The sequence below is a fragment of the Copadichromis virginalis genome, linkage group LG20 (genome assembly GCF_057382275.1).
Source record: "Copadichromis virginalis isolate Kocher_CV1m ecotype Utaka linkage group LG20, C_Virginalis_male_GT1.1, whole genome shotgun sequence".
NCBI classification, from domain to species: Eukaryota; Metazoa; Chordata; class Actinopteri; order Cichliformes; family Cichlidae; genus Copadichromis; species Copadichromis virginalis.
The window spans coordinates 8188108-8212945 of record NC_140637.1 but is presented as its reverse complement, the minus strand read 5'-3'; the positions used below and the strand labels follow the sequence as shown (position 1 = coordinate 8212945).

The window sequence follows — 24838 nt, the reverse complement described above, 5'->3', positions numbered from 1 at the left end:
CAAGACAGATACAAACTTTATAAGATTTATATTTATCTTTTCCATATGGGAAATGGCTATTTTAACCACCAAATGACTTGGCCTGTGCACTTATGGATGCACTTTATCTGCATAATGTTGTATATTCTGCTGTTGCTTATGTTTTTGGATGGAGGGCCAGTAGATAGACCACTGCCTAGTAAAGTACATATCTCCCACTAATGTACATATGGAGAACTGCATATCACATGGCTAGAATTTGTAGAGAGACAAAAACACACATCTGCAAACAATTTTCAGGATACCATCTATGCAATGTGCTCATAACAAAAAAAAAACCTTGTTTGACAGGGTTGAGTTTGAGCCCAGAATCCTTTTAACCGGAAGACAACAGTCCACAGCCACTCATCTGCTTTCAATTTTTATTTGAATAAAACACACTAGATTAAGGAAACATACAGCTTATCTAGCGAGCTCCAGCCTCCATGCGACCATGGATGAATGGGCAGCTTATCCAGGAGCATGCATAATGGTCCATACTAGTGCTTCTCTTTAATTGAGATACATATAAATATATACATTCCTGGACATCCAGGTTAGGATATTCTTAGGAGCTTGAAAAAAGAAGGCAAGTTGACTTCTTTGAGTTTGTGAAGACGTTTAACTTCTCATCCAAGAGGCTTAGTTAGTTCTAAAAACAAAACGTGGAGAGTCCCAGGTTTGGGTCGCCATCACTGGGGATTTAAAGGTGAAACCACTATGAGACCTTGGCCCACCCTATCATGTGACCTACTGAGGTCACCTGAGGCGAGACCAGAGTGGGGACTAAATGTGCCTGGATCTCAGGACTGCACTGTAGAAAGCCAGTGGTGCAGTGGACACAGATGGCCTACTTTACTCTTTGATAGAGAATTATCTGTTTTCTCTTTCTTTCTTTGTGCGTATTAAACATTTAGGTGCAGTTCCAAATATATGCTTTCATCATATTTACACAAACAAACACATGAAGACATTCTGCAAACAGTATCATTAGTAAAATCATCAGCACCTGTTCAGACCCATCTTGATCAAGCAGTCAAAACATTATCATGACTAATATTCAAATTGTGGTGATCACAGAATTTAATGGTGACTTCTTTGGAAATGTTAACCTGATGCTCCCTTAGTGTTTCTACACTTTCCCTCAATGTCAATGTGCTGTTCTCACTGTAGGAAACACCCCGTTTACAAATCAGACTTATTATCTTCTTGTCAATCTGCTCGCAAGTGTGAAGACCCTTGTAAAGTTTTTTCAAATCCTTCATCAGACAAAAAGTTTTGCAGACCCTCAGTTCCAGGGGCAACATACAAGAACTCTTGTCCTTCTGCTCACCCAGCTGCACCACCCAGAACTTGGACAGCTCACTGGGGTTCTTTGCGTTGCTTGCCACCATGTTAAGAATCAGAGGGTAAAGGTCATGAGCTGCAGCTGGGATGGAGGATTCTGACATGCTGGGGTCAGGAGGACAGTGGCTGGGCTTTGAAGAGAGCGAGAAATGATTTTAATACAACACAGTAGTATATTTAGACATTTAGACATACTGCACCTATAAGTTCTATCACATCCTTATTTTGTTTCTTGACTTAAAGATGCAAGAGTCCAGGTAATCGTGTGATATTGAACACATATCAATAAATATGACAATGACTAAGAATGATGATTTCATATAGACTGTACCTGTGGACTGACAATAAGGACTTGGTTTGCAGACTTAGCTTCCTCAGCCAGCCAGCGCATCGGCCCCTTCTGTGCAATCTTTTCTTGCTGCCAAATGTCAATTGCAACCTTGCAGCCGCCATGCAACTGCAGGAACTCTGCAAGTGCAACAACAGCACGCTGGAATGCTGAATTTACAGCAGGGTACACCAAAAGCACATGAGGAGGCACCACAGGAATGTTCTGGTAGTCCAGTAATTGGCCAGCTTTAACAGTCCTATTTTTATCTGGGTAATAAGAAAACAATGGAAAGGAGAGTTAGTCAGCTTCAGCACCAGCCAGCAGTGTTGAACTTTATACTGTGTCTAGAAGGGGAATCCCCAGCTTTGACTACTTCTTGAATACAACTTTTAAATCTAGGATGGTGAAGCAGAGTTTCTGTGCTTTGGAAAGCATTTTAAGGTAAGATGTTTAAAGCATTTATTTCCAAGTGACTCCAAACATAGCTCAAAAGGCTTGCAGGTAAGGTCATCCTGTAGCAGGGAGCCTTTTTGCTAAATACAATTCAGCATTCAAGTAAATCACGTTGTGCACACACAAAGTAAACGTGCGTTTTGTTGAGCATATATTTTTCCTATTCATCATTAATAATTCAGGTGCATATTCCAAAAAAAACCCCCAAAATGTTTATATTTACACATTATGCAGAATGAACTCAGGATAATGAGGATGACCACTCCTCCGGTAAAGATGATGGCAAATCTGACGATTACTCTCGGAGCTGCAAAAGCGGGCATATACAGAGGAAACACATTTATTCAGATTTTATTGATTCAGTACAGGTGCTTTAGGAAATTGTGACTCGTACCTGGAGTAGTTAGCCCAGTAGTGACCTTAACTGGAGTAAATAATTAGAAAAGATAGATTAGTCATCACATGCATTGTAAATTGGTGTAGTAAGTGTTTAAAATCATACAGTGCACTTCATGCATGTGGTTTGATATATTCCCTTGCAGTACTGGGAGACTGGGATTTTCTATATGTACTTATCTTTGCAGACTCACTGAAATTATTAGCTGAACTATACTGAACAGTATTGCTCACCTGTAGTTACATAAGGAGAAGTTGGTGTAACCGTTGCTATAAAACAGAGAAAATGTTAATAGTTTTACCATTTATATCTCCTAAGTATATTGCGCCCGTCAAAAGTTTTGGCTGTAATAGGTTTTACAAAAATTTATTTTGAAAAAAAGAAAAAAGAAAAAAAAAAAAACACTTACTTTTTGGTGTTTTAGGAATATAAATACATTTCGTCAGATAAACTAAATTGCCATCCACCGGTGGAGGGAAAGGGAGATTTGCAACTTGTATTTCATTGTAGCCATAGGTGGGATTTACAGCATAATGAAACCATATCTAGGTTTCAGAACAAAAAGAAAAAAGGGGAAAAAACAATTAACAGCATCACAGACCTTTTTCCCTATGTAGGAAATAGGACCAAAAGATATGATCAGTACTACTAAGGTTAAGACTGATACCTTTTCTAATTGATCCAAGCTTGCACTGGCCAAAGATGGGTTGTAATTACAATGGTAGTCTTGTCTTTCAGTTCTGATGCGAGTGGCTGTCAAATATTTAGTACTAGCTGCAGAGAGAAAATAACAGACTGAAATAAATTAGTCTGCCTTTAGATATTAACCAGTGAGTGTCCATGCCAAGGATCCTGACACACTAAATACACACTGTATAAAATGCATGAAAGAAAAGGAAAAATCTTCAACATCTTTTGCTGGATATCATCTCAATGTCCTTAATGTTTCACCACCATCAGCAAATAAAACATGTGCAACAAAGACCTACTGTCTACTCTGCAGATGTATGATTGTTTAGTAAATGGCAACATTAAATCTGTCATAACATCAGCAGTCCCAAGTGCTATATAAAAAACACACAAAATGTGGTCTCCAACCATCAATGCTGATCGCCCAGCTTATGTTGAGCATGACTCTTTCGCCTACTGGCACCATCTTCAATTCCAAGCCTGCCACTAGAGATGGAACCAAGGTCTCGTGTCCTGGGGGAAAACCTGAAATGAGAAACAACAGCGGTGCTCACTGTCCCCGCAGACGGATTGTGTTTTCGGATATTTAAAGAGATGGTCAGTGTTGATTTGGCAGCTGAAATATATTTTGCAGCTTCTGTAACAGTTTTTGTTGCAAAAAAGATAAAAACAAACAGAGTATAATGAAATCTGAAGATCTCAAATAAGCATGGCTATTCCCATATTTGATAACTCACAAAATATGTAATGCATTTTTTTTATCTTAAATTCTTACTTCATATGCATTTGTTATTGTGATTTTCCTTTCATGTGTCTGTCAGTGATGAATTTTTTTTTTTTTTAAAGTGTAGAAAAGTAGTAAAAATATGACCACTAGTAGCTTTAGAGTCAATTGGAAAAAAGAAAGTTCACCCTCTTTAAATTATAACGTATTAACATATCAGCAAATATTAAAAATAATCTGCTGGCTGTTAATAGATCTTAAAATAATACAACCTCACATGAACAACACATGACATACTTATTTAACAAAAACATATCAAAAAGCAAAAGCAGTGTGTGAAAAACACCCTTACTGCTTCCAAAGGGATTAAAAGTGAAAAGCAGCAGCCAGTTTCTGCTAATCAAATCCACCTGATTTGCTAATGATCACAAAGTTTTGTGAGTTTGCTGGTCTGGGAAGTTCAGATGTGTGTTAATACAAAAGTTGTAATCTGCAATGTTCACAGAAACCGCAAACAGCCCTGGAGCTACATTTCAGATTCTACATGCCCCAACTTGCAGTTAATAAATACCCCAGCAGATTCATCAAACAAACCATGCAATACTCAGAGAAATTTGTTACAAATCTGAAGGCTAATACACCTCCAAGGAGACAAAGGACATTCTGATGACCATCAGTCTGGGATGAGATATAAGGCTGTTAACATATAATCAATCTAGAGTGAGGAATATTATTCACACGTGGAAAGACAGTTAACATCTTTTAGGAGTGGAAGTTTCATCAAGCCCCACAAACCTCAATGAAATGAAGCAATGCCTTCACAAAGAGCATAACAAAATTTCTCAACAATGATCCTCCACAGCGTGAGAGATTGATGAAGTCATAGTCTGCAGTCTACGAGTGCCAAAGTAATTAAGTCTTGAGGTGTGCTTTCACACACTCCATCTGCATCTTACCGTAGTTTTTGTTAACTAAATAATGACACTGTGTAATATCTCAAGCTACTGAACTTCTACAAGAGTACACATCCAGAATATTCTGGGTTTGCACAGCTGCCATCTGTCAAACGGTTCAGAAGAATAAAAACAAGAAGTAACAGACTCGGGAAGAGTTTATGTCCTGGAGCAGTGGCTTCCACCTCTCTACACACTTGACTGTAAACATGGCACAGAAATACTCAGATACAAATACAGTCTGGGCTGAGGGCATTTTAATTGTAAAATGATGTACAGTGCTGTTGTTTTTCGCCTCTGCTGGTGCAGCCAGGCTATTTTGTATCTTTACTTACTTATTTTTTATTAATTCTATTTATATATTGTTTTTAATCTTAAGAGACAGCCAAACCGAATTTCACTGTACTCTATATCTTGACAAAGATCTTTATATTCTACGTGTTGCTGTTCATCTGAGGGAGTATTTAACACATTTTAGAACCTGGCAAGAACCAGATTACTTTGGAACACAAAGGTGCTCATAGTCGACCTGAAATAGTTTAAACATAACATATTGGCAGATTATAGTTTCCATCTAGCGCTAATAAACATGAAATAGGCTTACCATGATATTCTTCACATTTCACCTCCTGAAAAGCAACAGCACAAATAAATGTAAGATCCCTTTGAAGTTTGAATTAAAATAAATAAATACTAAATAATAAAGGATTACTTAAAAAAATGTAGGTCACTTACAATGTTATGTGATGTCACCTGGGCGGCGACACAAAACAGAAAAAACAGCGTGACTCCCCACATAATAAAACACCAGTAAAAGTTACAGAAATAAACGATCATAAAGCCGAGTAACTGTTTAACTACCTACAGGAGCACTGTAGTGCTGACGCTCTGAATTCCGTTATTTCAATACGATAAGCCCCGCCCACCGCGCTGACCGTTTTACTTGTTGCCTGTTGAGAGGTAGGTCTGCTGCTTCAACGTCCTCTTTTCTCATTAAACTATTCCAGCACCGGATCAGGTCCAATTAAGTGTCGCATGTGTGAAGTTATACTGAGTATTTTCCGTGTCCTTGTGTGCTGTTTAAGGTCCAGACGACGACTGTGAGCTCTGACCACTCGTTAGCGGTAGACCTAAACAACCATAGAGATTATAAGCAGCCCCGCTACGACCATCGCCAGGTCTCTAAATCATTTAAATGTAACATTTCGACGCTATTTTTTTTTTAAATGAATTATATTAAAGCAGAAATGTATCAACTAATGTAACTAGATGTATGGACTTAGATGCTGGTAAGTTAGCGGTTGCGAAACTGAGTTTTCATCTCAAAGTTTCAATCAGAATGACTTAAAAGTAGAGTTTGGACATTAGCAAAGGCGTAGAGACTGCTAGACAGCGGTTACTTTGTTAGTCAATACTTGCTGACATTTGTGACTCTTGGTTTACTGATATGACTGCCGTGACCTAGATATCACTCTCTGCCTCGGTCCGATTGGGAAAACTGCACATTGTTTTCTCGAGAAACAACACGGAACAGTCCTCAGACCACACATTCACCAGAAACACACGGTGCAATTCCAGGTCTGTTGAACTAAATTCATGTGCGCTCAGCCACAAACAACAGTTGTGCTTTTCCTGTGAACAAAATTCGTTTTTTTATGACTTTTATCAGACTGAATAACAAAGTCAGGCAGCAGAAGGCCTTACTGCTGTAGAAACACAGGACTTCTGATGTGACAGAGAATTAGAGTTTAACTTTTAACATGCTGCACTTGATGCAAGTCAAGTTAACCTATGTACTGAGTGTCTAGTTGTCCCTAGTTATTAATTTAACTGCTGTCAGTTTCACAACTATCAGTTGGGCATTTCAAAGAAAAGGAGTGGCATAAGTCATATTAGATGAATAAGTATTTAGTCTTTTCAAGGCCAATAGAGAGAGACAGATATTTTATCCTTCGGCCTTTAGTTAACTTGTGCTGTGGATGAAAGAAACATGTTACCTGCTGAATAACAGAATAGTTATTTATTTATTTTTATCTTCAGTCCCTTGTAGTGGACATCGAGTCTTCCTTGCTGACAGAATGAAGTGATGTGATGTGGACATCATGCTCATTGCTATATCACCTTACAGCCTCTCTCTAATATAGAATCACAATATTTAAGAGAGTTGTGCAGAAATGCAGACACATACTACAAATTTCATTCTTTTCATCAGAGTTTCAGTTTTAGACATTTCCAAGCTCACCCCCTTCTGATTTGTTTTCAAATATGTGTTTGAATAAGGAAAACAGGATGTTGTGTTTGACCACACGGAGCCTAACTGGAGCCCAAAGGGCTGTGACTTGGAGACAGGGAAGATTTATAAGGGACTGCAGGTGCTTCTTTACCAGTGTGCCCGAATGCCGCTTTGTCCCCAAGACCAGAAAGATGGGTCCCCCCTCTTCCCCCAGCTCATCCTTCTCCAGCCATTACAGATGCTTCACTGTCTCATCTTCTCAGTGGAGCTCTGCATCGTCACCTACAGCCGATCAGAAAACACCATCTTACAGTTATGTCATTATTGGAGCGGGGTCCGCTGGTTGCGTCCTCGCTAACCGCCTCACAGAAGACGCCCAGGAGTCTGCGCTGCTGCTCGAGGCTGGCCCTAAGGACAGGTGGTTAGGCAGCTTGCGACTCTCATGGAAAATCCACATGCCAGCTGCCCTGATCTACAACCTCTGCGATGACAAGTACTTTGATTGATCTGTTTTGTTATTCGAGTCATTAAATGTTTTTGTTCAGATTTATAAAAACAGACATTTGCCTTACTGTATGACATTTAATATTACACGCTAAAGGGTTTCTAAATTAGCTCAGTGTGTAGCAAGCAGACCTTTGACCTTTAACCTACATCTCAGTTGTTTAAATGTGAACAATGAAATGGCATTACAATATTACATCGCTTTTACACGTGCAAAAACAGTACAGTATTGGCCTAACATTAATAGCCCAGCATTCTGATACCAGTAATAATAACATTGTATAAACTGTTATTAACTTATAATAGTCTGACTTGTTGCTATCTCATTTCATTTTTGCTCAGGTATAACTGGTTCTACCACACTTTACCTCAAGCCAACATGGACAATCGGGTAATGTACTGGCCGAGGGGCCGCGTCTGGGGAGGGTCCTCTTCACTCAATGCAATGGTGTACATCCGCGGGCACGCTGAAGATTATAACCGCTGGCAAAGAGAGGGCGCAGATGGCTGGGATTATGAGCATTGTCTGCCTTATTTTAGGAAAGCTCAGTGTCATGAGCTGGGAGAAAACAGGTAACTAATACAAATATATACTGGGCATTTTTACCACTGCTTTTCCAGTATCTTTTTATGTATGATCACAGCATTTTTCACTTGCGTGGCAGTGCTGTTTTCTCTGTCCCGCTCACCTAGGCTTTAAAATCTCAAATATGTAACAAGACAGTTTTTTCCTTGTGCATAAATGCACAGCACTGCATTGAATTCTTTTGCAGAACGCACCTACACCGAGCATCACGCATATCTAGACTGGCTGTCTCTAATTTCTAAGAATGTGAGAAACCAGGAAATACATCAGTCAAAAAAGGTCACAGCTCAAAAGCACTTTACAGTTTAAAACTATTATGTGCAAACAGAAATTTGAGGCACTGTGGGATATATTTGATACAATATAACGTGTCATTTCATAAATAGCAAACAATGAAATAAATGTCAGCGAACTCTGAATGAGATTGATGAGACTGCTTATGAGAAGAAATTCGTTGGAAACTGTTCAGTACAACCACAGTGACAAGGTGAAAACCACAGGAAATGTACCAAAAACAAACACCGGGAGACTACAAAGACTTTACCCAAGTATTTACAGGATGACTTTGTGGAGGAAGGACTTTGGCATGCTTAACTGAGAACCTTTGTTGTCTAGATCTGAATGATGACGATGGCTGTTAGAGTAAAACTGAAATGTTGAAATGACCTGTAAAGGAAGTAGTATAATCACTGTGTTTGATAATATGGTACAGAAACATAGAAGAACACTTAAATTTAAGTGTAGCAATTATGGAAAACCTTCTCAGTTATTGGATTGCATATCCAACAGTAAAGAAAAGAGAATTATTAATATTGTTTGCATGCCTACACTACATTACTTCCTATGAAAACAATTGAAACAGCTCTCTCTGTCTTTTTTTTTAAAATGTTATCTTTATGTTTTTGCTTTATATTGTAGATACCGAGGCGGCAGCGGACCTCTTCAGGTGTCCAGAGGGAAAACCAACCATCCCCTTCATAAGGCTTTTATTGAGGCGGGGCGACAGGCAGGATATCCATTCACTGATGACATGAATGGATACCAACAGGAAGGCGTGGGCTGGATGGACATGACCATTTATAAAGGTTCTAAATGCTAAATGCTACAGAATTGATAGATAATTAATAGGGTTAGTTACAGGTAAAGTGCCACAAACCTTTTCTGGTGAAATGTTTTCAAGTGGCAGAATTAGACGTCTGATCACAGTCTGATTTAGCTCCAAAGGTTAAAATATCAATACTACAGTCTAAATGTCAGGAGAGCAAATCAATATGCTTTCAGATGTGTGGCCTTTAAAAAAGGAAGGGCTTAATTTCTTGGATGAAAAATGTGTGTTTGTCGTTGACCACAATGTGTTTTTCAACCTCTGAGCACATGTCACTGTGTGTTCATAGAACTACTTAACCAACTCTAAAAAAATCTGAAACTTAGGCCCATTAAGAAAGTATTTACTGTCGTACGTCATATGGAATAATTCCTGAGGCCGCAGAAGAGAAACCATGTTACTGGTCAAATACGTTTCATCCATCCATCCATCCATCCATCTTCATCCGCTTATCCGAGGTCGGGTCGCGGGGGTAGCAGCCTAAGCAAAGAGGTCCAGACCTCCCTCTCCCCAGCCACCTCCTCCAGCTTGTCCGGGGGAATACCAAGGCGTTCCCAGGCCAGCCGAGAGATATAATCTCTCCAGCGTGTCCTGGGTCTGCCCCGGGGCCTCCTCCCGGTGGGACATGCCTGGAACACCTCGCCCAGGAGGCGCCCAGGGGGCATCCTTGCCAGATGCCCGAACCACCTCAGCTGGCTCCTTTCGATGTGGAGCAGCAGCTGCTCTACTCTAAGCCCCTCCCGGATGGCCGAACTTCTCACCCTATCTCTAAGGGAGAGGCCAGCCACCCTTCGGAGGAAGCTCATTTCCGCCGCTTGTATCCGCGATCTCGTTCTTTCGGTCACTACCCACAGCTCGTGGCCATAGGTGAGGGTAGGGACGTAGATCGACCGGTAAATTGAGAGCTTCGCTTTTACACTCAGCTCCCTCTTCACCACGACTGACCGGTGCAGCGTCCGCATTACTGCAGCCGCAGCCCCAATCCGTCTGTCGATCTCCAGCTCCCTTCTCCCATCACTCGCGAACAAGACCCCGAGATACTTGAACTCCTCCACTTGGGGCAGGAACTCATCCCCGACCCGGAGTGGGCACTCCACCCTTTTCCGGCTGAGAACCATGGCCTCAGATTTGGAGGTGCTGATCCTCATTCCCGCTGCGTTACACTCGGCTGCGAACCGCTCCAGTGCGAGCTGGAGGCCCTCACCCGATGAAGCCAACAGAACCACATCATCCGCAAAAATCAGAGATGAGATTCTGAGGCCACCAAAGCGAAAGCCCTCCGCCACTTGGCTGCGCCTAGAAATCCTGTCCATAAAAATTATGAACAGAACCGGAGACAAAGGGCAGCCCTGGCGGAGCCCATCACCCACCGGGAACGAGTCCGACTTATTGCCGGCAATGCGAACCAAGCTCTTGCAACGGTTGTATAGGGATTGAATGGCCCGTAGCAATGGGCCAGACACCCCATACTCGCGCAACACCTCCCACAGGACGCCCCGAGGGACACGGTCGAATGCCTTCTCCAGGTCCACAAAACACATGTAGACTGGTTGGGCAAACTCCCATGCACCCTCAAGTATCCTCGAGAGGACAAAGAGCTGGTCCAGTGTTCCGCGACCAGGACGAAAACCGCATTGTTCCTCCTGTATCCGAGGTTCGACTAGCGGACGAACCCTCCTCTCCAGCACCCTGGCATAGACTTTCCCGGGGAGGCTGAGGAGTGTGATCCCCCTGTAGTTGGAACACACCCTCCGGTCCCCCTTCTTGAAGATGGGGACCACCACCCCGGTCTGCCAGTCCACAGGTACTGCCCCTGATCTCCACGCAACATTGCAGAGACGTGTCAACCAAGACAGCCCTACAACGTCCAGAGCCTTCAGGAACTCGGGGCGGACCTCATCGACACCAGGGGCTCTGCCACCAAGGAGTTGTTTAACTGCCTCAGTGACCTCGCCCCCGGAAATTGGTGGGTCACACCCCTCATCCCCAGACTCTGCTTCCTCCCCGGAAGACGTGTCAGTGGGATTAAGGAGGTCCTCGAAGTATTCCTTCCACCGCCCGACAATTTTCTCAGTCGACGTCAACAGCGCTCCGCCAGCACTATACACAGTGCAGGTAGAGCACCGCTTTCCCCTCCTGAGACGCCTGACGGTTTGCCAGAATCTCTTCGAGGCAGTCCGAAAGTCTTTTTCCATGGCCTCTCCGAACTCCTCCCACACCCGAGTTTTTGCTTCAGCCACTGCCCGAGCCGCATTCCGCTTGGCCTGTCGATACCTGTCGGCTGCCTCCGGAGTCCCACAGGCTAACCAAGCCCGATAGGCCTCCTTCTTCAGCCTGGTGGCTCCCTTCACCTCTGGTGTCCACCATTTGGTTCGGGGATTACCACCACGGCAGGCACCAACCACCTTGCGGCCGCAGCTCAATGCAGCAGCTTCGGCAATGGAGACGCTGAACATGGTCCATTCGGACTCAATGTCCCCAGTCTCCCTCGGAATGCTGTTGAAGCTCTGCCGGAGGTGTGCGTTGAAGATCTCGCGGACTGGGGCCTCTGCTAGACGTTCCCAGCACACCCTCACTACGCGTTTAGGTGCACCAGGTCTGTCCAGCGTCCTCCCCCGCCACCTGATCCAACTCACCACCAGGTGGTGATCAGTTGACAGCTCAGCCCCTCTCTTCACCCGAGTGTCCAGAACATATGGTCGCAGGTCTGGTGATACGATTACAAAATCGATCATCGACCTACGGCCTAGAGCATCCTGGTGCCACGTGCACTTATGGACACTCTTATGTTCGAACAGGGTGTTCGTTATGGCCAAACTGTGATTAGCACAGAAGTCCAATAACAAAGCACCGCTCGGGTTCAGATCAGGGAGGCCGTTCCTCCCAATCACGCCCCTCCAGGTCTCGCTGTCGTTACCCACGTGAGCATTGAAGTCTCCCAGCAGGACAACAGAGTCTCCAGGTGGAGCACCTTCCAGCACCCCCCCCCAGGGACTCTAAGAAGGCTGGGTACTCCGAACTGCCACTCGGCGCATAAGCGCAGATGACAGTCAGGACCCGTTCCCCGACCCTAAGGCGCAGGGAACAAACCCTCTCGTCCACCGGGAAAAACCCCAACGTACCGGCAGCAAGCCGAGGGGATATAAGAATACCCACCCCAGCCCGCCGCCTCTCACCAGGGGCAACTCCAGACTGAGACAGAGTCCAGCCCCTCTCCAGGAGACTGGTTCCAGAGCCCAGACAATGCGTAGAGGTGAGCCCAACTATATCTAGCCGGTACCTCTCAACCTCACGCACCAACTCAGGCTCCTTCCCCACCAGAGAGGTGACATTCCATGTCCCTATTGCCAGTCTTGGCAGCCGGGGGTCGGTCCGCCAGGGCCTCCGCTCCTGGCCGCCACCCGGCTCACAATGCACCCGACCCCTATGGCGCCTCCTGCGGGTGGTGGGCCTGCGGGAGGATGGGCCCATGTCTCCTCTTCGGGCTGTGCCCGGCCGGGCCCCATGGACTAAGGCCCGGCCACCAGACGCTCGCCCTCGGGCACCCTCCCCGGGCCTGGCTCCAGGGCGGGGCCCCGGTAACCCTATCCCGGGCAGGGTAAACTGTTCCCTCGATATTCTTTTCATGGGGGTCTTCTGAATCGCTCTTTGTCTGGTCCCTCACCCAGGACCAGTTTGCCATGGGAGACCCTACCAGGGGGCAAAAGCCCCCAGACAACATAGCCCCTGGGATCCCTGGGACACACAAACCCCTCCACCACGATAAGGTAGCGATTCAAGTACTGTTTAATTCTTGATCTAATCTTTACATACTTTCACTGTCTAAATCTATCAAGGGAAGAGGTGGAGCACTGCCAGTGCTTACCTGAGACCAGCCCTGGGTCGACCCAATCTGAAGGCGGAGGTGCGATGTCTGACCACTAAAATCCTGTTTGATGGCAACCGTGCTGTGGGGGTGGAATACATTCAAAATGGACAAAAGAAAAAGGCAAGGAGGATAGATGTTAGAAGATTAACTAATGGATCATAAAATGAAATTAATTGAAACACTGAATTATGTTTTATATCCTGAATTTGGCCCTTTACAGCGATTTTTCTATTGTCTGTTCAGGTGTTTGCAGAAAAAGAAGTGATAGTCAGCGGAGGAGCCATCAATTCCCCTCAGCTTCTCATGCTATCTGGGATTGGAAATGCAGATGACTTGAAACAGCTCGGCATCCCTGTGATTCAACACTTACCAGGTGTGTTGCGTATGTGAAGAACGTCCTTGTAGCCTACTTCTAACTTAAAGAACTACAAAAATTAGAAAGTTTTCCAACTGATGCTTGTGTGACTTCAGACGATCATCTCTTCGGTGCTTACTGTCAGACCACTTTGCCTTCCTCCTCTCTCAGGTGTCGGTAATAACCTGCAGGATCACTTGGAGCTGTATGTCCAGCAGCAGTGTACTCAGCCCATCACCCTGTACAAAGCCCAGAAACCTTTCCACATGGTCAAGATAGGCCTCGAGTGGCTCACCATGTTTACTGGTAACCGAGTCACCTGCACATTTATAACGGGACAATCTCCCAAATGTTTTATAGAATTAGCGAGAGTTTCTGTCCTTGCATCACTTTTAGATGAAGATGTCTCCAAACTGCCATTTCACTCATCTAAAATGCTTGTTCATCAGAAAATATAATTGAAAAGAAACCAGAGTTAATATAAACCCTTTAACTTTCATTCAGGTTTCAGCTATATTAATGATTATACACAATTATTGTGCAGATGTTAAATATTAAACTATTTTCACTGGGTACACAGCGTGTAAGGAATGTATCAGCCTGCAGCACTGCCTCTTTCTAAACTACAGCTGGCATTGACACAGTATATAGAAGAATCTCTCACAGTTTTAACAATGGTGACTCATAGGAAATGTGACATGAGGTGTTTTATTGGTGATCCTGGTAAATTACATTTACAGTCTGGTTCCTGGTTGTTGGAGAAAGTCAGCTAAGATAGTCGAAAGAACTTTCACTACCAGAAAAAAAGCTCATCAATCACATCACCCCAGTGGCATTTCTTGTAAATAGACATGCCTGTCTAATAAAGAGTACAATCATTTCACTAACCACATCAATCTCCCACAAGGTTATGGAGCAACAGCCCACATGGAAAGCGGGGGATTTATTCGTAGTCGTCCCAAAGTAGCACACCCCGACATCCAATTTCACTTTCTGCCCTCACAAGTCATTGACCACGGACGAGTCACCCCCAAAATAGAGGCTTACCAGGTGAGTAAAGCTTGTTTTTGCAAAACCGTGACTTCTTAATGCTGGTGTAGTGGGCATGCTTATGTTTTTTGAAGCCTTCTATAAACATGTGTAGAAACAAGAAGTCAAGTAAACAGCCCAAATCATGAATTGCAGCACATAGAATATGCCCAGTCTTGCAGAGGAGTATTTACAGGCGTGCATATGTTCCATGGAAAAAAAAAAAACAGCCCCATGAGTTTTCCAGGAAATTCTATGCGGGGAACCTTTCACCCTTATTTATAGCCTCTTTTCCAGAGAAGTGCACCTGAAACGAAATCACTCGCTCTTTCTTTTTCTTTGTCTTCTACTTAAACGGTGCAAAAGGCGCAGCCGTTTATTTCTTTTTACTTTAATTAATAGTGTCATACATCTGTAAATTAGAATTGGAATTTCAGCTCATCTCAGGGTTTATGAACTCAGATGTGTTAGCTAAACCTGCTCCCTAGAAAAGGCCCACATCTCAAGTTACATCAGTTTTTTTCCTCATTTGAAAGATGACAGTGGCCTCAGTTTTTCCACATCAAAAATGAGCACTTATGATGGTGTTTTTACTAGCGATGTGCACGGCTACTAGTCTACTACTACTAGTACTAGTTACTAGTCGGTACCAGTCTTAAGTTGTTCACTCTGTTCAAATTTTAATTCATGCCCAATGCCGGTAAATTATTGTGTACTAAATGTTATGTAGCCATCTGGCACGAGATGGCGCTTCGTCATTGAGAAATGCCATAAATCTGTTAATCTACGCTTCATATTTTTGTTAACACTGATGAGTTTTCTCTGAAAGATGAGTTCTGCCTTAGTGACAGGGTGAGCAGTTCAGTCAATTGAGAGTGGTTCAGAGTAGAGCCACGACTCCTCCATATCGAAAATAGATGGCCAAGGCCGTCACCTCCTGGGTAAGGTGTTCCAACCATGCATGTCCTTCCGGGAGAAGGCCCTGGTGCACTCCAGGGCATCCTGGAGATATTACGTTTATAGGCTGGCCTGGGAAAGACTTGATGTTTCCCCCGGAGGAGGAGGTGGCGAGAGGGAGGTTTGGGCTTCCCTGCTGCTGTCCCGCTCACCCGACTTCAGATAAGCAGAAGAAAATGGGCGGATGATTTATTGTTTTTATTATTTTAAATTTTTAGAACTTTTACTTTAGTAGGTGTCATGAATTTTCAAAGAGCAACGTGCCAAACTTTACAGTCACAATTTATTCATTTTCCAGATGTTAACTTGTCGTATTTTAGTTATACATAAACATCTGTTATAGTTACATGTTTTCATATCATATATAACATCGGTTTAGTTTAGGTGTTTTTCTCCTTCACTGTCTGGAGTGTAACGTGTAGTGTTGATAATGCACAATGCGAGGTGCCACACAGCTTGATTCGCTATTTAAGAATGTCATAAATGATTTAGACGCCTCTCTTATTTGTTTTTGACATTTTCCACCAAACGTTTGTCAATTTAAACTTAATATTTGAGTGTTCCTTAGTTTTAGACTAGTTGGTTAGTCTACGTTTTTTCCACAGTTATTCGAGTAAGAAATAAGGAACATCCCTAGAATTTAGTGTTTTGAGGTTTTCTCTTGGACAAAATAACTTAAAAAGCTAAAAAGCCTTTATCATGTAAAAAGCTTGGGTTTACAAACTAGGATTAATGAAATTCAGCTGTGCTGTTTTAGTTAGCTCAGTTAGCAGTGACAGTTTTACTCATGCTGTTGCTGTAGGTTCATGTTGGACCAATGAGGAGCACCAGTACAGGCTGGCTGAAGCTGAAGAGCACCAACCCCCTGGACCACCCAATCATTCAGCCAAACTATCTCACCACAGGTCTGGATGTATTTGATATTTCCTTTAAATTTCCCCCTTAAAAAAAATCTATAAAATCTATTTTTGAACAATGACAGTATTTTGACATGTTTGTAGTTATTGTTGCAGTATTGAAGTCCCTCTGCATCAACTTTTACCTCAGCAGCTTGCAGACTTTTGAGTTACAACAAAGTTGCTCTGGCACGTTCTTATATAAGCTTTTCCTGGTTTTGATTCCCTCTCCTCCTCTCAGATATTGACGTGTGGGAGTTCAGGCAGTGTGTCAAACTCTCCAGAGAGATTTTCGCCCAGAAGGCCTTTGACCCCTTTCGTGGTCCTGAAGCCCTGCCTGGTCCTCAGGTCCAATCCGACGCAGACATTGATGCTTTTGTCCGCCAAAAGGCAGACACTGCCTACCATCCATCCTGCACATGCAAGATGGGCTCGCCCTCTGACCCGATGGCGGTGGTTGACTCAAACGCACGCGTTCTGGGCCTGGAGAAGCTTCGTGTGATCGACGCCTCGATCATGCCCAGCATTGTCAGTGGAAACCTGAATGCTCCAACCATCATGATGGCAGAGAAGACTGCTGATATTATCAGAGGTCGCCCTGCACTCGTTGAATCGGGGGTTCCTGTGTACCAGCCTCCAACACTTGACACACAGAGATAAAGAGAGAGGTGTACAGCTTATCTGTGAGTTAGAAAAATCCCTCAATAGAGTCAGTTATTAGGCAAAAATAGCAGTAAATCACAAGCTGTATGTTCGATTAGGAGCTTATCAATTTAACTCTGAGCTGATATTGTGAATTATTACCATGGGAACATTCCTGGCCTAACACACATATTTAGGACCATAAACACTTCACATCTGTCTCACGCTGCCATTGGGGTGGAACAGTACAGCAAAATCACTGTGGTTATGACAGGAAATGTGTCTAATATGTGGCTTCTCGCTTAGCAAACAATTTACCAGCCTGCCTCATCATGAATTTCAGTAAAAATGCTGTGAAATGTATGTCTTAAACATGAAGTAATTACCCAAGATTACAAACTAGTGTCCAGCATCACATTAAAAAATTGCAAAACAGCTTTAAAAAACTAAAGAAACTTGAATATTTCAAGGATATGAGCTTCTGATGAAAATCTGTTTCCACGGCACTGCTTTTCAGAAAACAATTGTCTTATCAGCCGTCATCTAATGTGGTTGAGAGCTGCAGTCAGCAGCTGGAGCAAACTGTAGACTGTAGAATAACTGGCCTCAGCAGCTCGCTCCTGTCTGCTCAGACCAGATCAGAGGTTGGCAGCCTTTCGCTGTGACAATCCTCTTCCTTCCTGAAAATTTGCAGGTTCAACAGATAAAATCTTTGTTTTGTTTTTTTAGTCCCCCCGCACTCATTTCACATTAACATGAAGGCAATAAAGTGATTCGCTTTCACTTTAGGTTTCCCACAATTTAGCCAGTTTTTATAGCAGTTTCTATAGCTACAGCTTTACCATCAACATCTGCAGAAAACATTTGGTTTTGTTACTCTGTTTGCGTGACAACAGAGCATTGAATAGGCAGGATGGAAGAAACAAACTTTTTTTTTTTTTTGTACATCTAAACAGACTTGTCACTAAACAGACTTGTTTAGTGACAACTGTGGGGAAGGATCATACATTGTTTACCAAAAAGACTTAAGTGAAGTGGTAATATAAACTGGACCAAACCCTGATTCAAGCTTGGAAAAGAAATTATTATAATCAGACTTGTAGCGATTACACTACCAATGCACGCGTCTCTAGATTTAACAGACAGTTAAAGGAACAGACCTCCTAAATGCTGTCAATGCATCTGTAAAACTCACCTCAGTTGATTTGTTTGATTTATGCTATGTGCCAAATTTGCATCCTCGAGCTACATAACTCACAGCTTTTGCACCGCTGTCAGCCTGAAAGCTGTTTAGTATAAACAGTAATTAATGCAAAATGTTTTAACACTATGTTTACGCGCACTAAGAACTTTGAAACTAAAAATCTTCAGTGTCACTTTTTATAAGCAGCTTTTTTCTGATTGTGTTGTGAATTTTTTAAAACTATGTTTTTAATGTAACTGTAATATCATTGTTGCCTATGAGATCACGATTACATTTGATTTGTATTAATTCATGTATATGTTGCACATGGCTACAGTGTGTTTGAGTTTGGTCCAGTTTGAACTGACACACACCGGTGCTGAGATTTTAGACTTTGAGCGAATAATCAGTGTGTATTAGCAGCTATAATGAAAGCACTAACATAAATTATAAGTATGTCTTATTAAGCTTTGCACTATATCATAAAGAATTTATGGTTTACATTATAATGCAGTATTGTCTAACATGATGTGAATGTTTAAATCATCTGTCATTATGAAGGGAAACTTACTGTGAACACCGTCAAAGGCTTTCTGTTGTTTTTCTGTGCTGACACTAAACAAAGCCTCCTGACCTTGTTCTTGTGCCTTTATTCAGTGTTCGTTACAAAAAATCAGCAGGTTCATTGTCATTCCAGGCAAAACTTCAAGTATGCAAAAAAGGGCTTCTCTTTTTATTGGTACAAAACTTATAAGGTACTAGTACTCATGCTACAAAGTAGAGATAGAGCTATTCTTGTTTGCTTTTTTTAAATTTTCATACAACTGGATAGAAAGCAGAGATCTTCAAGTTAATCGCGTACTTTTTACAAATGCTGTACAGATTTTATACATCATTGTCACTTTATAGACATCTGTAAAGCAGTGGAACAGTACAAAAAAATAAAGCTGCGTTGCACAACAAAGCTTTGCAGTCCTTGTCATTTTATCTCATATGATAAATCATTTGGGTAGTTGCACTAGTAATAATCTCCACGTGACTGTTGTTGTTTCAAGTTTCTCGCATGTGAGACACAGGGTAAATCTGAACTGTCTGGAGTCGTGCACTTTTGACAGATTATATTCCTAAGCAGGTGGCTTCCGGTCAAGAAGCTGTCGTAAGTGATTCAAAGCATAGCTGAATGCCTTGGGGAGTGGAGTTGGGTGGTTTTCAATAAAAAACAAAAGTCTCACATAGAAGCCAGCATGTTTACCTCAGACTTTTTATGGCTTCTTGGAAATCAGACCAGTGTTGAATCTGGTACTTCTCTTTAATCTTTGTAATGTTGGGTACAAACACTGTTTTTTACTAAAGATTTGGTGGTTCATCATTCATTACTATGGACTTTTGGACAACCAATGACGATCGCTGCCAATAAAGAAAAAAAAATCACACATAAATGTTTCCGATTACTACTTTTGTGCAAATGCAGCGTTACCAGAGTTTCCCTGACATGTTAACCAACAGGCCCGGAGAGTTACAGAGGTAATAAGATTTTTTTCAAAGTCTACATTAAAAACAATTTACTTGCAGTTAAAAAAATGCATATGTCTCATTTATCAGCTGTATTGGCCACTTAAACCTGTATGAGGCTCTTCTAGAGTGAAGAGGAAAGAGTGCATTTGCAGTCCATCTGAACGATAGTCCAGATAGCAGCTTGTATCCTGCTTATACATCTGTACATCTGTATATCTACATCATCAGAATGTCCAATAGCAAACACTGGCACCGGATTTAGACCCTTTAGTCAACTTTTAGTCACAATAGATAAATAAATAAACCTCGGTAATTTTGGTAACAAAAAACATTTGACGCATCTAAGTATGGACGAGTGTTCTCTATTCTGTCCAGACTATCTCTCCAACTCATAAATGAAATATGTAGTTGAGTGGAGAGAGTCTCTACACTCAGAGAACCAGGGTTACAATGTAACCAAGCATTCCCTTGTTTTGGTTTTATAGGAGCCCTTTGATTGTACAGAACAAATTGCCCTTACAGCAGTATTTAGAGTAAGAAAAAAAGAAAGATTGCCTATCCATCACTTGGTATGTTGTTTTTTGTTTAAATTAATCTGAAGGCTTTATAGTTGGCAGTGGGAGACAAACACCCATTAGTGGTGCAGAAACGCTTTACTACGATTTCCCCCAAGTTGTGCTCTTTGTCTTGACAAAAACAACTCCAACAGATAAAAGGCAACAGCAGTCATTTCATTACAATAGCAAATATACTGACATAGTATATTGTCAGGCAATCCAGTAAATAGTCGCCCATTATGTAGAGACCTGTATGGTCTTATTCATTCCATTGCAAAAACAACAAAGAGTTTTGCAGCAGTGGAGGAAATAAATGGTTTACTTGATGTGTCATCTGTGGCACAAAGAAACTCTGGTGGTCTTTGCTTTTATTTTTGTTTCACCTTCAAGAACTGCCAAAGATAACTTCATCCTGTCCGTGAGTAATTATTTTTAAAACATGAGTAGTCTGGGTCTCATTCACTATTGAGCCACATCACACAGAAACCTCAGAGATTATCTACTGTTGCTGATCTCAGAGTGATTCAGGGGGAATAGTGATTCATAGTAGTCCATCATTGCATATCTGAGTAAAGGGCTTAACAAAGAAAACTCAGTCTTCAAAGTTAAGGATCATCAAGGGCAGTGAGTGACACACAGCAGCGAGTGACACACAGCATCCTAATATTCCTTTATTTTTAGGGTGTGTAGCTTGATCAAACTCCTTGAATGTAGCACTGCTGTTAGTTTAAAGGGAGGACTTAAGAGAATGTGTCCGCGATTACATGAAGAAGGAGGATATGTTATTTTTCTTACTGATATGTGATTTCCTTTTCAAGTCAAAAACAGAGACATAGCCAAGCTTAGCCCTGAAATCCTGAACTGTGAACCCAGAGAAGTTTAAGTGATCAAGACTACTAAGAAAAAAAACTGTTTCTGTCAAGTTTTTTGTTTTAGTTTTTTTTACTCTAAATCGAGTCACGAAGGTAATAATGTAATGCGAACAACCAGTGTTTGCTAACATGACCAATAAAAGGTTTAAAATCACACATTATTTATATACATGGATCTGGCAACGAAATACAGGGAAGCTTGGAATGACTGGACAACCATACGCTGACCTGGCGCTGGTGGGGGTTTTTTTTTTCAGACATCTAAACTGGAACGTAAGTTAGTTGAATGCTTTGGATATTTTTCTAAAATTGTTTTAACAAAATCAGCTTCTTTGGGAAAAACAAAATCATGCACTGCAATCTAAAAATGATTGAAACGGTGGAACACTTTTTGTTTTTTTGGCTCTTTATATATCGAGTAAACAGTTTAGATTTATTTTAGAACAATGCAGCTGGGCCGACCCATTATCACCTTGAACTGAAGCTGATTCCTAAAATCTGTGTTAGAAAACCTACATTTGAGTTTTTCCTGCTGTAAGAAACCAGTGTAACAATAAAGAAAAACCCAATTTAGAGGTTTGAATTCTCACTAGATGGCAGACTGGTTGGCAGACAGATTTGATTCCCTCTGGTTTGCTAAATTTTCCAGAAACCCAACCATTTCTTCATCATTTCTTAAGAGAAAACAAGGCACTTTGCTCTCTTATCCATCTGTGTTTTACACATTTTCATTATTGCATGATGCACTTGAATAGAGGTGTCCCCTCACCGTAGAGCAGTAGTAAAAATTCAATTGAAAAAATCCTAAATATATCCCAGTGTGAGCTGCTGTTATAGTGAGGTGATGCACATCATCTCATCTGTTAGGTCCTCCTCACATTTCACAGCCACATATGGTTCCTCATCGCTGTAGTCACGGATGCTGTGGTCCCTAATATTTGCACTGGCATGCGAATCCGAGCCAACGCTCTCTTTCCTCCCTGTGTTGCCATTACCCATGGTCCCATTCAGCAGGTTACTGGCGGCACTCTCCATTTCATCAATGGTCATCTCGCAGGCGTCTGCAATCTCATGTTTAGTTGCTGACACAAATTTAGGGTCCCTGGCGTATTTCCCCAAACCTTCAGAAATCAGCACCTGTGGAGAGCAGTCAGGAGATAATTAAAGCTGAAACCATGAAGTGGAAAAAGTGATCTTCAGCAAGATCAAGAACCACACATTCTGGGTCTTACAGATAGTATTCATTTAGCTGCCAATAGATGACCTCTGCAACATCCTGTTGACTTGTAAAATGAATGCTTCACTGACAGAAGCATTGCTCATCACGCTTCCCAACTTGAGTTAGCTGCCTGGACATGCAGCCATACTTGTTTTTAATAAAGGTAATTATGAAAATGTTTTTTATTTTGACATAGTGGAAAAGTTGAGGTGTACATCACAAATGAGTCAGAACAAGAAGTTCAAGAATGAAAACTTCAAGAAAGAAAACTGCTCAAAAACATTTAGGGGACACTTTGAAAACATGTCCAACCCCAATGGGGAAAACATCATGCTGCATATCTATACTGATATAGACTGTGTAATCAGTCTATATCTTGATGCAAGTGAAAATGATGTGTACTGTTTTCCTAGAATATCACTACATTTACATAAGTAGACTGTGATCTGACAGGTCAAATGTAAAATAACATAACATCACTGTAAATGTAATAAAACACAATTTACTTGTTTGTTAAATATATTTTGTTGTACATATGCATATTTAGATCGTAAAAATACATCCAGAAATGTCTCCCATCATTCCTTGGGACATGTGCTGCTGTTTAGATGTTCTTGTTTTATTGTTTATGGTTACGTTACTTTAAACTGTTATCTTGAATGTTGTGTTTACGCCGTGGTGCAGCGTCACTGACAGCTGTTGTTTTGTAGAGAGAGTGCTGTACCATGAGTGACTTCTGTTGTGCTGTTGTTGAACCTTGAGGCATATTGTAGCACCGCAAGTGTTTTAATAAGGAGCTCCCCTTACCAGCTTGGGGTTCAATAACAAGCTCAATCTCTCTCTGTGAGCTTTTTTGTTAAGATTTCTCTGCATGCCACAATGTAAAACACTGCACGGACACGCTGTGCTAATTATATATTTTGAAAAAGAAATGTGGAGGTAGGAATTGCAATTAATAGAAAATAACATGATGCTAAGCATCGGCCAATGAATGTGAACTAACAACAAGGTAGCGGGTATGGCTGCGACCGTAGGAAAAAACCCTAATATGAAGGTATTTTACTGTGCATTTTACAGTGATGTTCTGTTCTTCTAGAATATCATTAAAGTTACGTAAATAGACTTTGACTTCACATTTTGAATGTAAATTAACGTTAAATCACTGTAATGTAATACAACATAATTGTCATGATTATTAAATGTATCTGTCTGTACATATGCATATTTAGATTGTTAAAATACATTCACAAATGTATCATGATTTCACAAATATCTGTCCGTTATTTGAAAGATTGAACTGTTGAATTCAAATGTAATGCTATGGAAAAGTATATAACATGATCCCTATAAGCTTGTGTTACATCACATAAGTATTATTATCGTTGCTAGTTAGGCCGTTCGTGGCTCAAGAGTTGGCAGTTCGCCTTGTGATCAGAATCAGAATCAGAAACTTTATTGTCATTGTCATGAGAACAACGAAATTAAGAATGGTCCCCGATCATTGCATCATCCCTAGCAATATCAAAATATAAATAAAACAATAAAATTCAATAAATAAAATAGATAGAATACTTAAAATACTAATAAGATATAACAGTAAAACATTCACATACATTCCCACACACATGCTTCAGACCGTGCATAGATTAACACAAGAGTGGCGTGATGGACATTTTTTTGTAGTATTCAGATGTGTTATTGCAGTTGGATAACAGCTGTGTTTGAGTCTATTAGTCCTTGCTCTGATTGCCCTGTACCGTCTGCCTGAGGGCAACAGTTCGAACAGGGAGTGGCCAGGATGTGAGGTGTCTTTTATGATGTTTTGGGCCTTTTTAAAACAGTGGGTGTTGTGTAGAACTTCCAGTGTGGGGAGAGGGCAGCCAGTGATCTTTTGGGCGGTGTTAATGATCCCTTGGAGTGCTTTCCTCTGAGCCCCTGTGCAGCTAGTGTACCAGATGCATATGCAGTAAGTTAGAACACTCTCAATGGTGGCTCTGTAGAAGGACACCAGCAGTCTCTGTGTGATGTTATTCCTCCTGAGAATTCTCAGGAAGTACAGTCTCTGTTGGGCCTTTTTCAGCAGCTCGGAGGTGTTCACACTCCAGGAAAGGTTCTCCTCTATATTGACTCCCAGGAAGCGGAAGCTTGCCACCCTTTCTACACAGTCCCCATTTATGAATAGTGGTTGGATCTCTGCCTTTTTCCTTCTGAAGTCTATTATGAGTTCTTTGGTTTTTGAAGTGTTGAGGAGGAGGTTATTGGCCTTACACCATGACGTCAGCTGCTCCACCTCGTCTCTGTACGTAGACTCGTCTCCCTCGGAAATGAGCCCCACCACTGTGGTGTCATCTGCAAATTTCACAAAGATGTTGCTGTGGTGGTGAGGAGTGCAGTCGTGTGTGTA

At 41.8% G+C, this 24838-nt stretch overlaps 3 protein-coding genes across 4 annotated transcripts in view; 1 reads left to right on the top strand and 2 right to left on the bottom strand.

Moving 5' to 3' along the window:
* Positions 1-384: 384 nt before the first annotated feature.
* il17rb (interleukin 17 receptor B) lies at positions 385-5817 on the bottom strand. Its single transcript, XM_085443387.1, is given in 11 exon segments — positions 385-1117; positions 1119-1496; positions 1697-1962; positions 2373-2456; positions 2544-2573; positions 2780-2815; positions 2956-3091; positions 3214-3320; positions 3645-3761; positions 5518-5542; positions 5649-5817. Coding segments are annotated over 11 exon segments (1320 nt in total). The 5' UTR covers positions 5751-5817; the 3' UTR covers positions 385-1078.
* chdh (choline dehydrogenase) lies at positions 5816-19815 on the top strand. 2 transcript variants are annotated; one of them, XM_085443385.1, is made up of 10 exons: positions 5816-5873; positions 7194-7639; positions 7993-8223; positions 9155-9321; positions 13178-13329; positions 13453-13582; positions 13736-13870; positions 14472-14614; positions 16353-16455; positions 16688-19815. In XM_085443385.1, exons 2-10 carry the CDS (start codon positions 7203-7205, stop codon positions 17104-17106), a joined length of 1917 nt encoding a protein of 638 aa, XP_085299511.1. In that variant the 5' UTR covers positions 5816-5873; positions 7194-7202; the 3' UTR covers positions 17107-19815. The 2 variants fall into 2 exon arrangements, with proteins under 2 accessions (XP_085299511.1, XP_085299512.1); XM_085443386.1 differs by lacking the exon at positions 5816-5873 and adding an exon at positions 5900-6491.
* The window catches only part of cacna1db (calcium channel, voltage-dependent, L type, alpha 1D subunit, b), an 88717-nt gene continuing 82860 nt past the window's right edge, over positions 18982-24838 (bottom strand). The window contains exon 50 of the mRNA XM_085444619.1: positions 18982-22352. Coding sequence (XP_085300745.1) covers positions 22047-22352 — 306 coding nt within the window. The 3' untranslated portion in view covers positions 18982-22046. The remainder of the gene's footprint in view (positions 22353-24838) is intronic.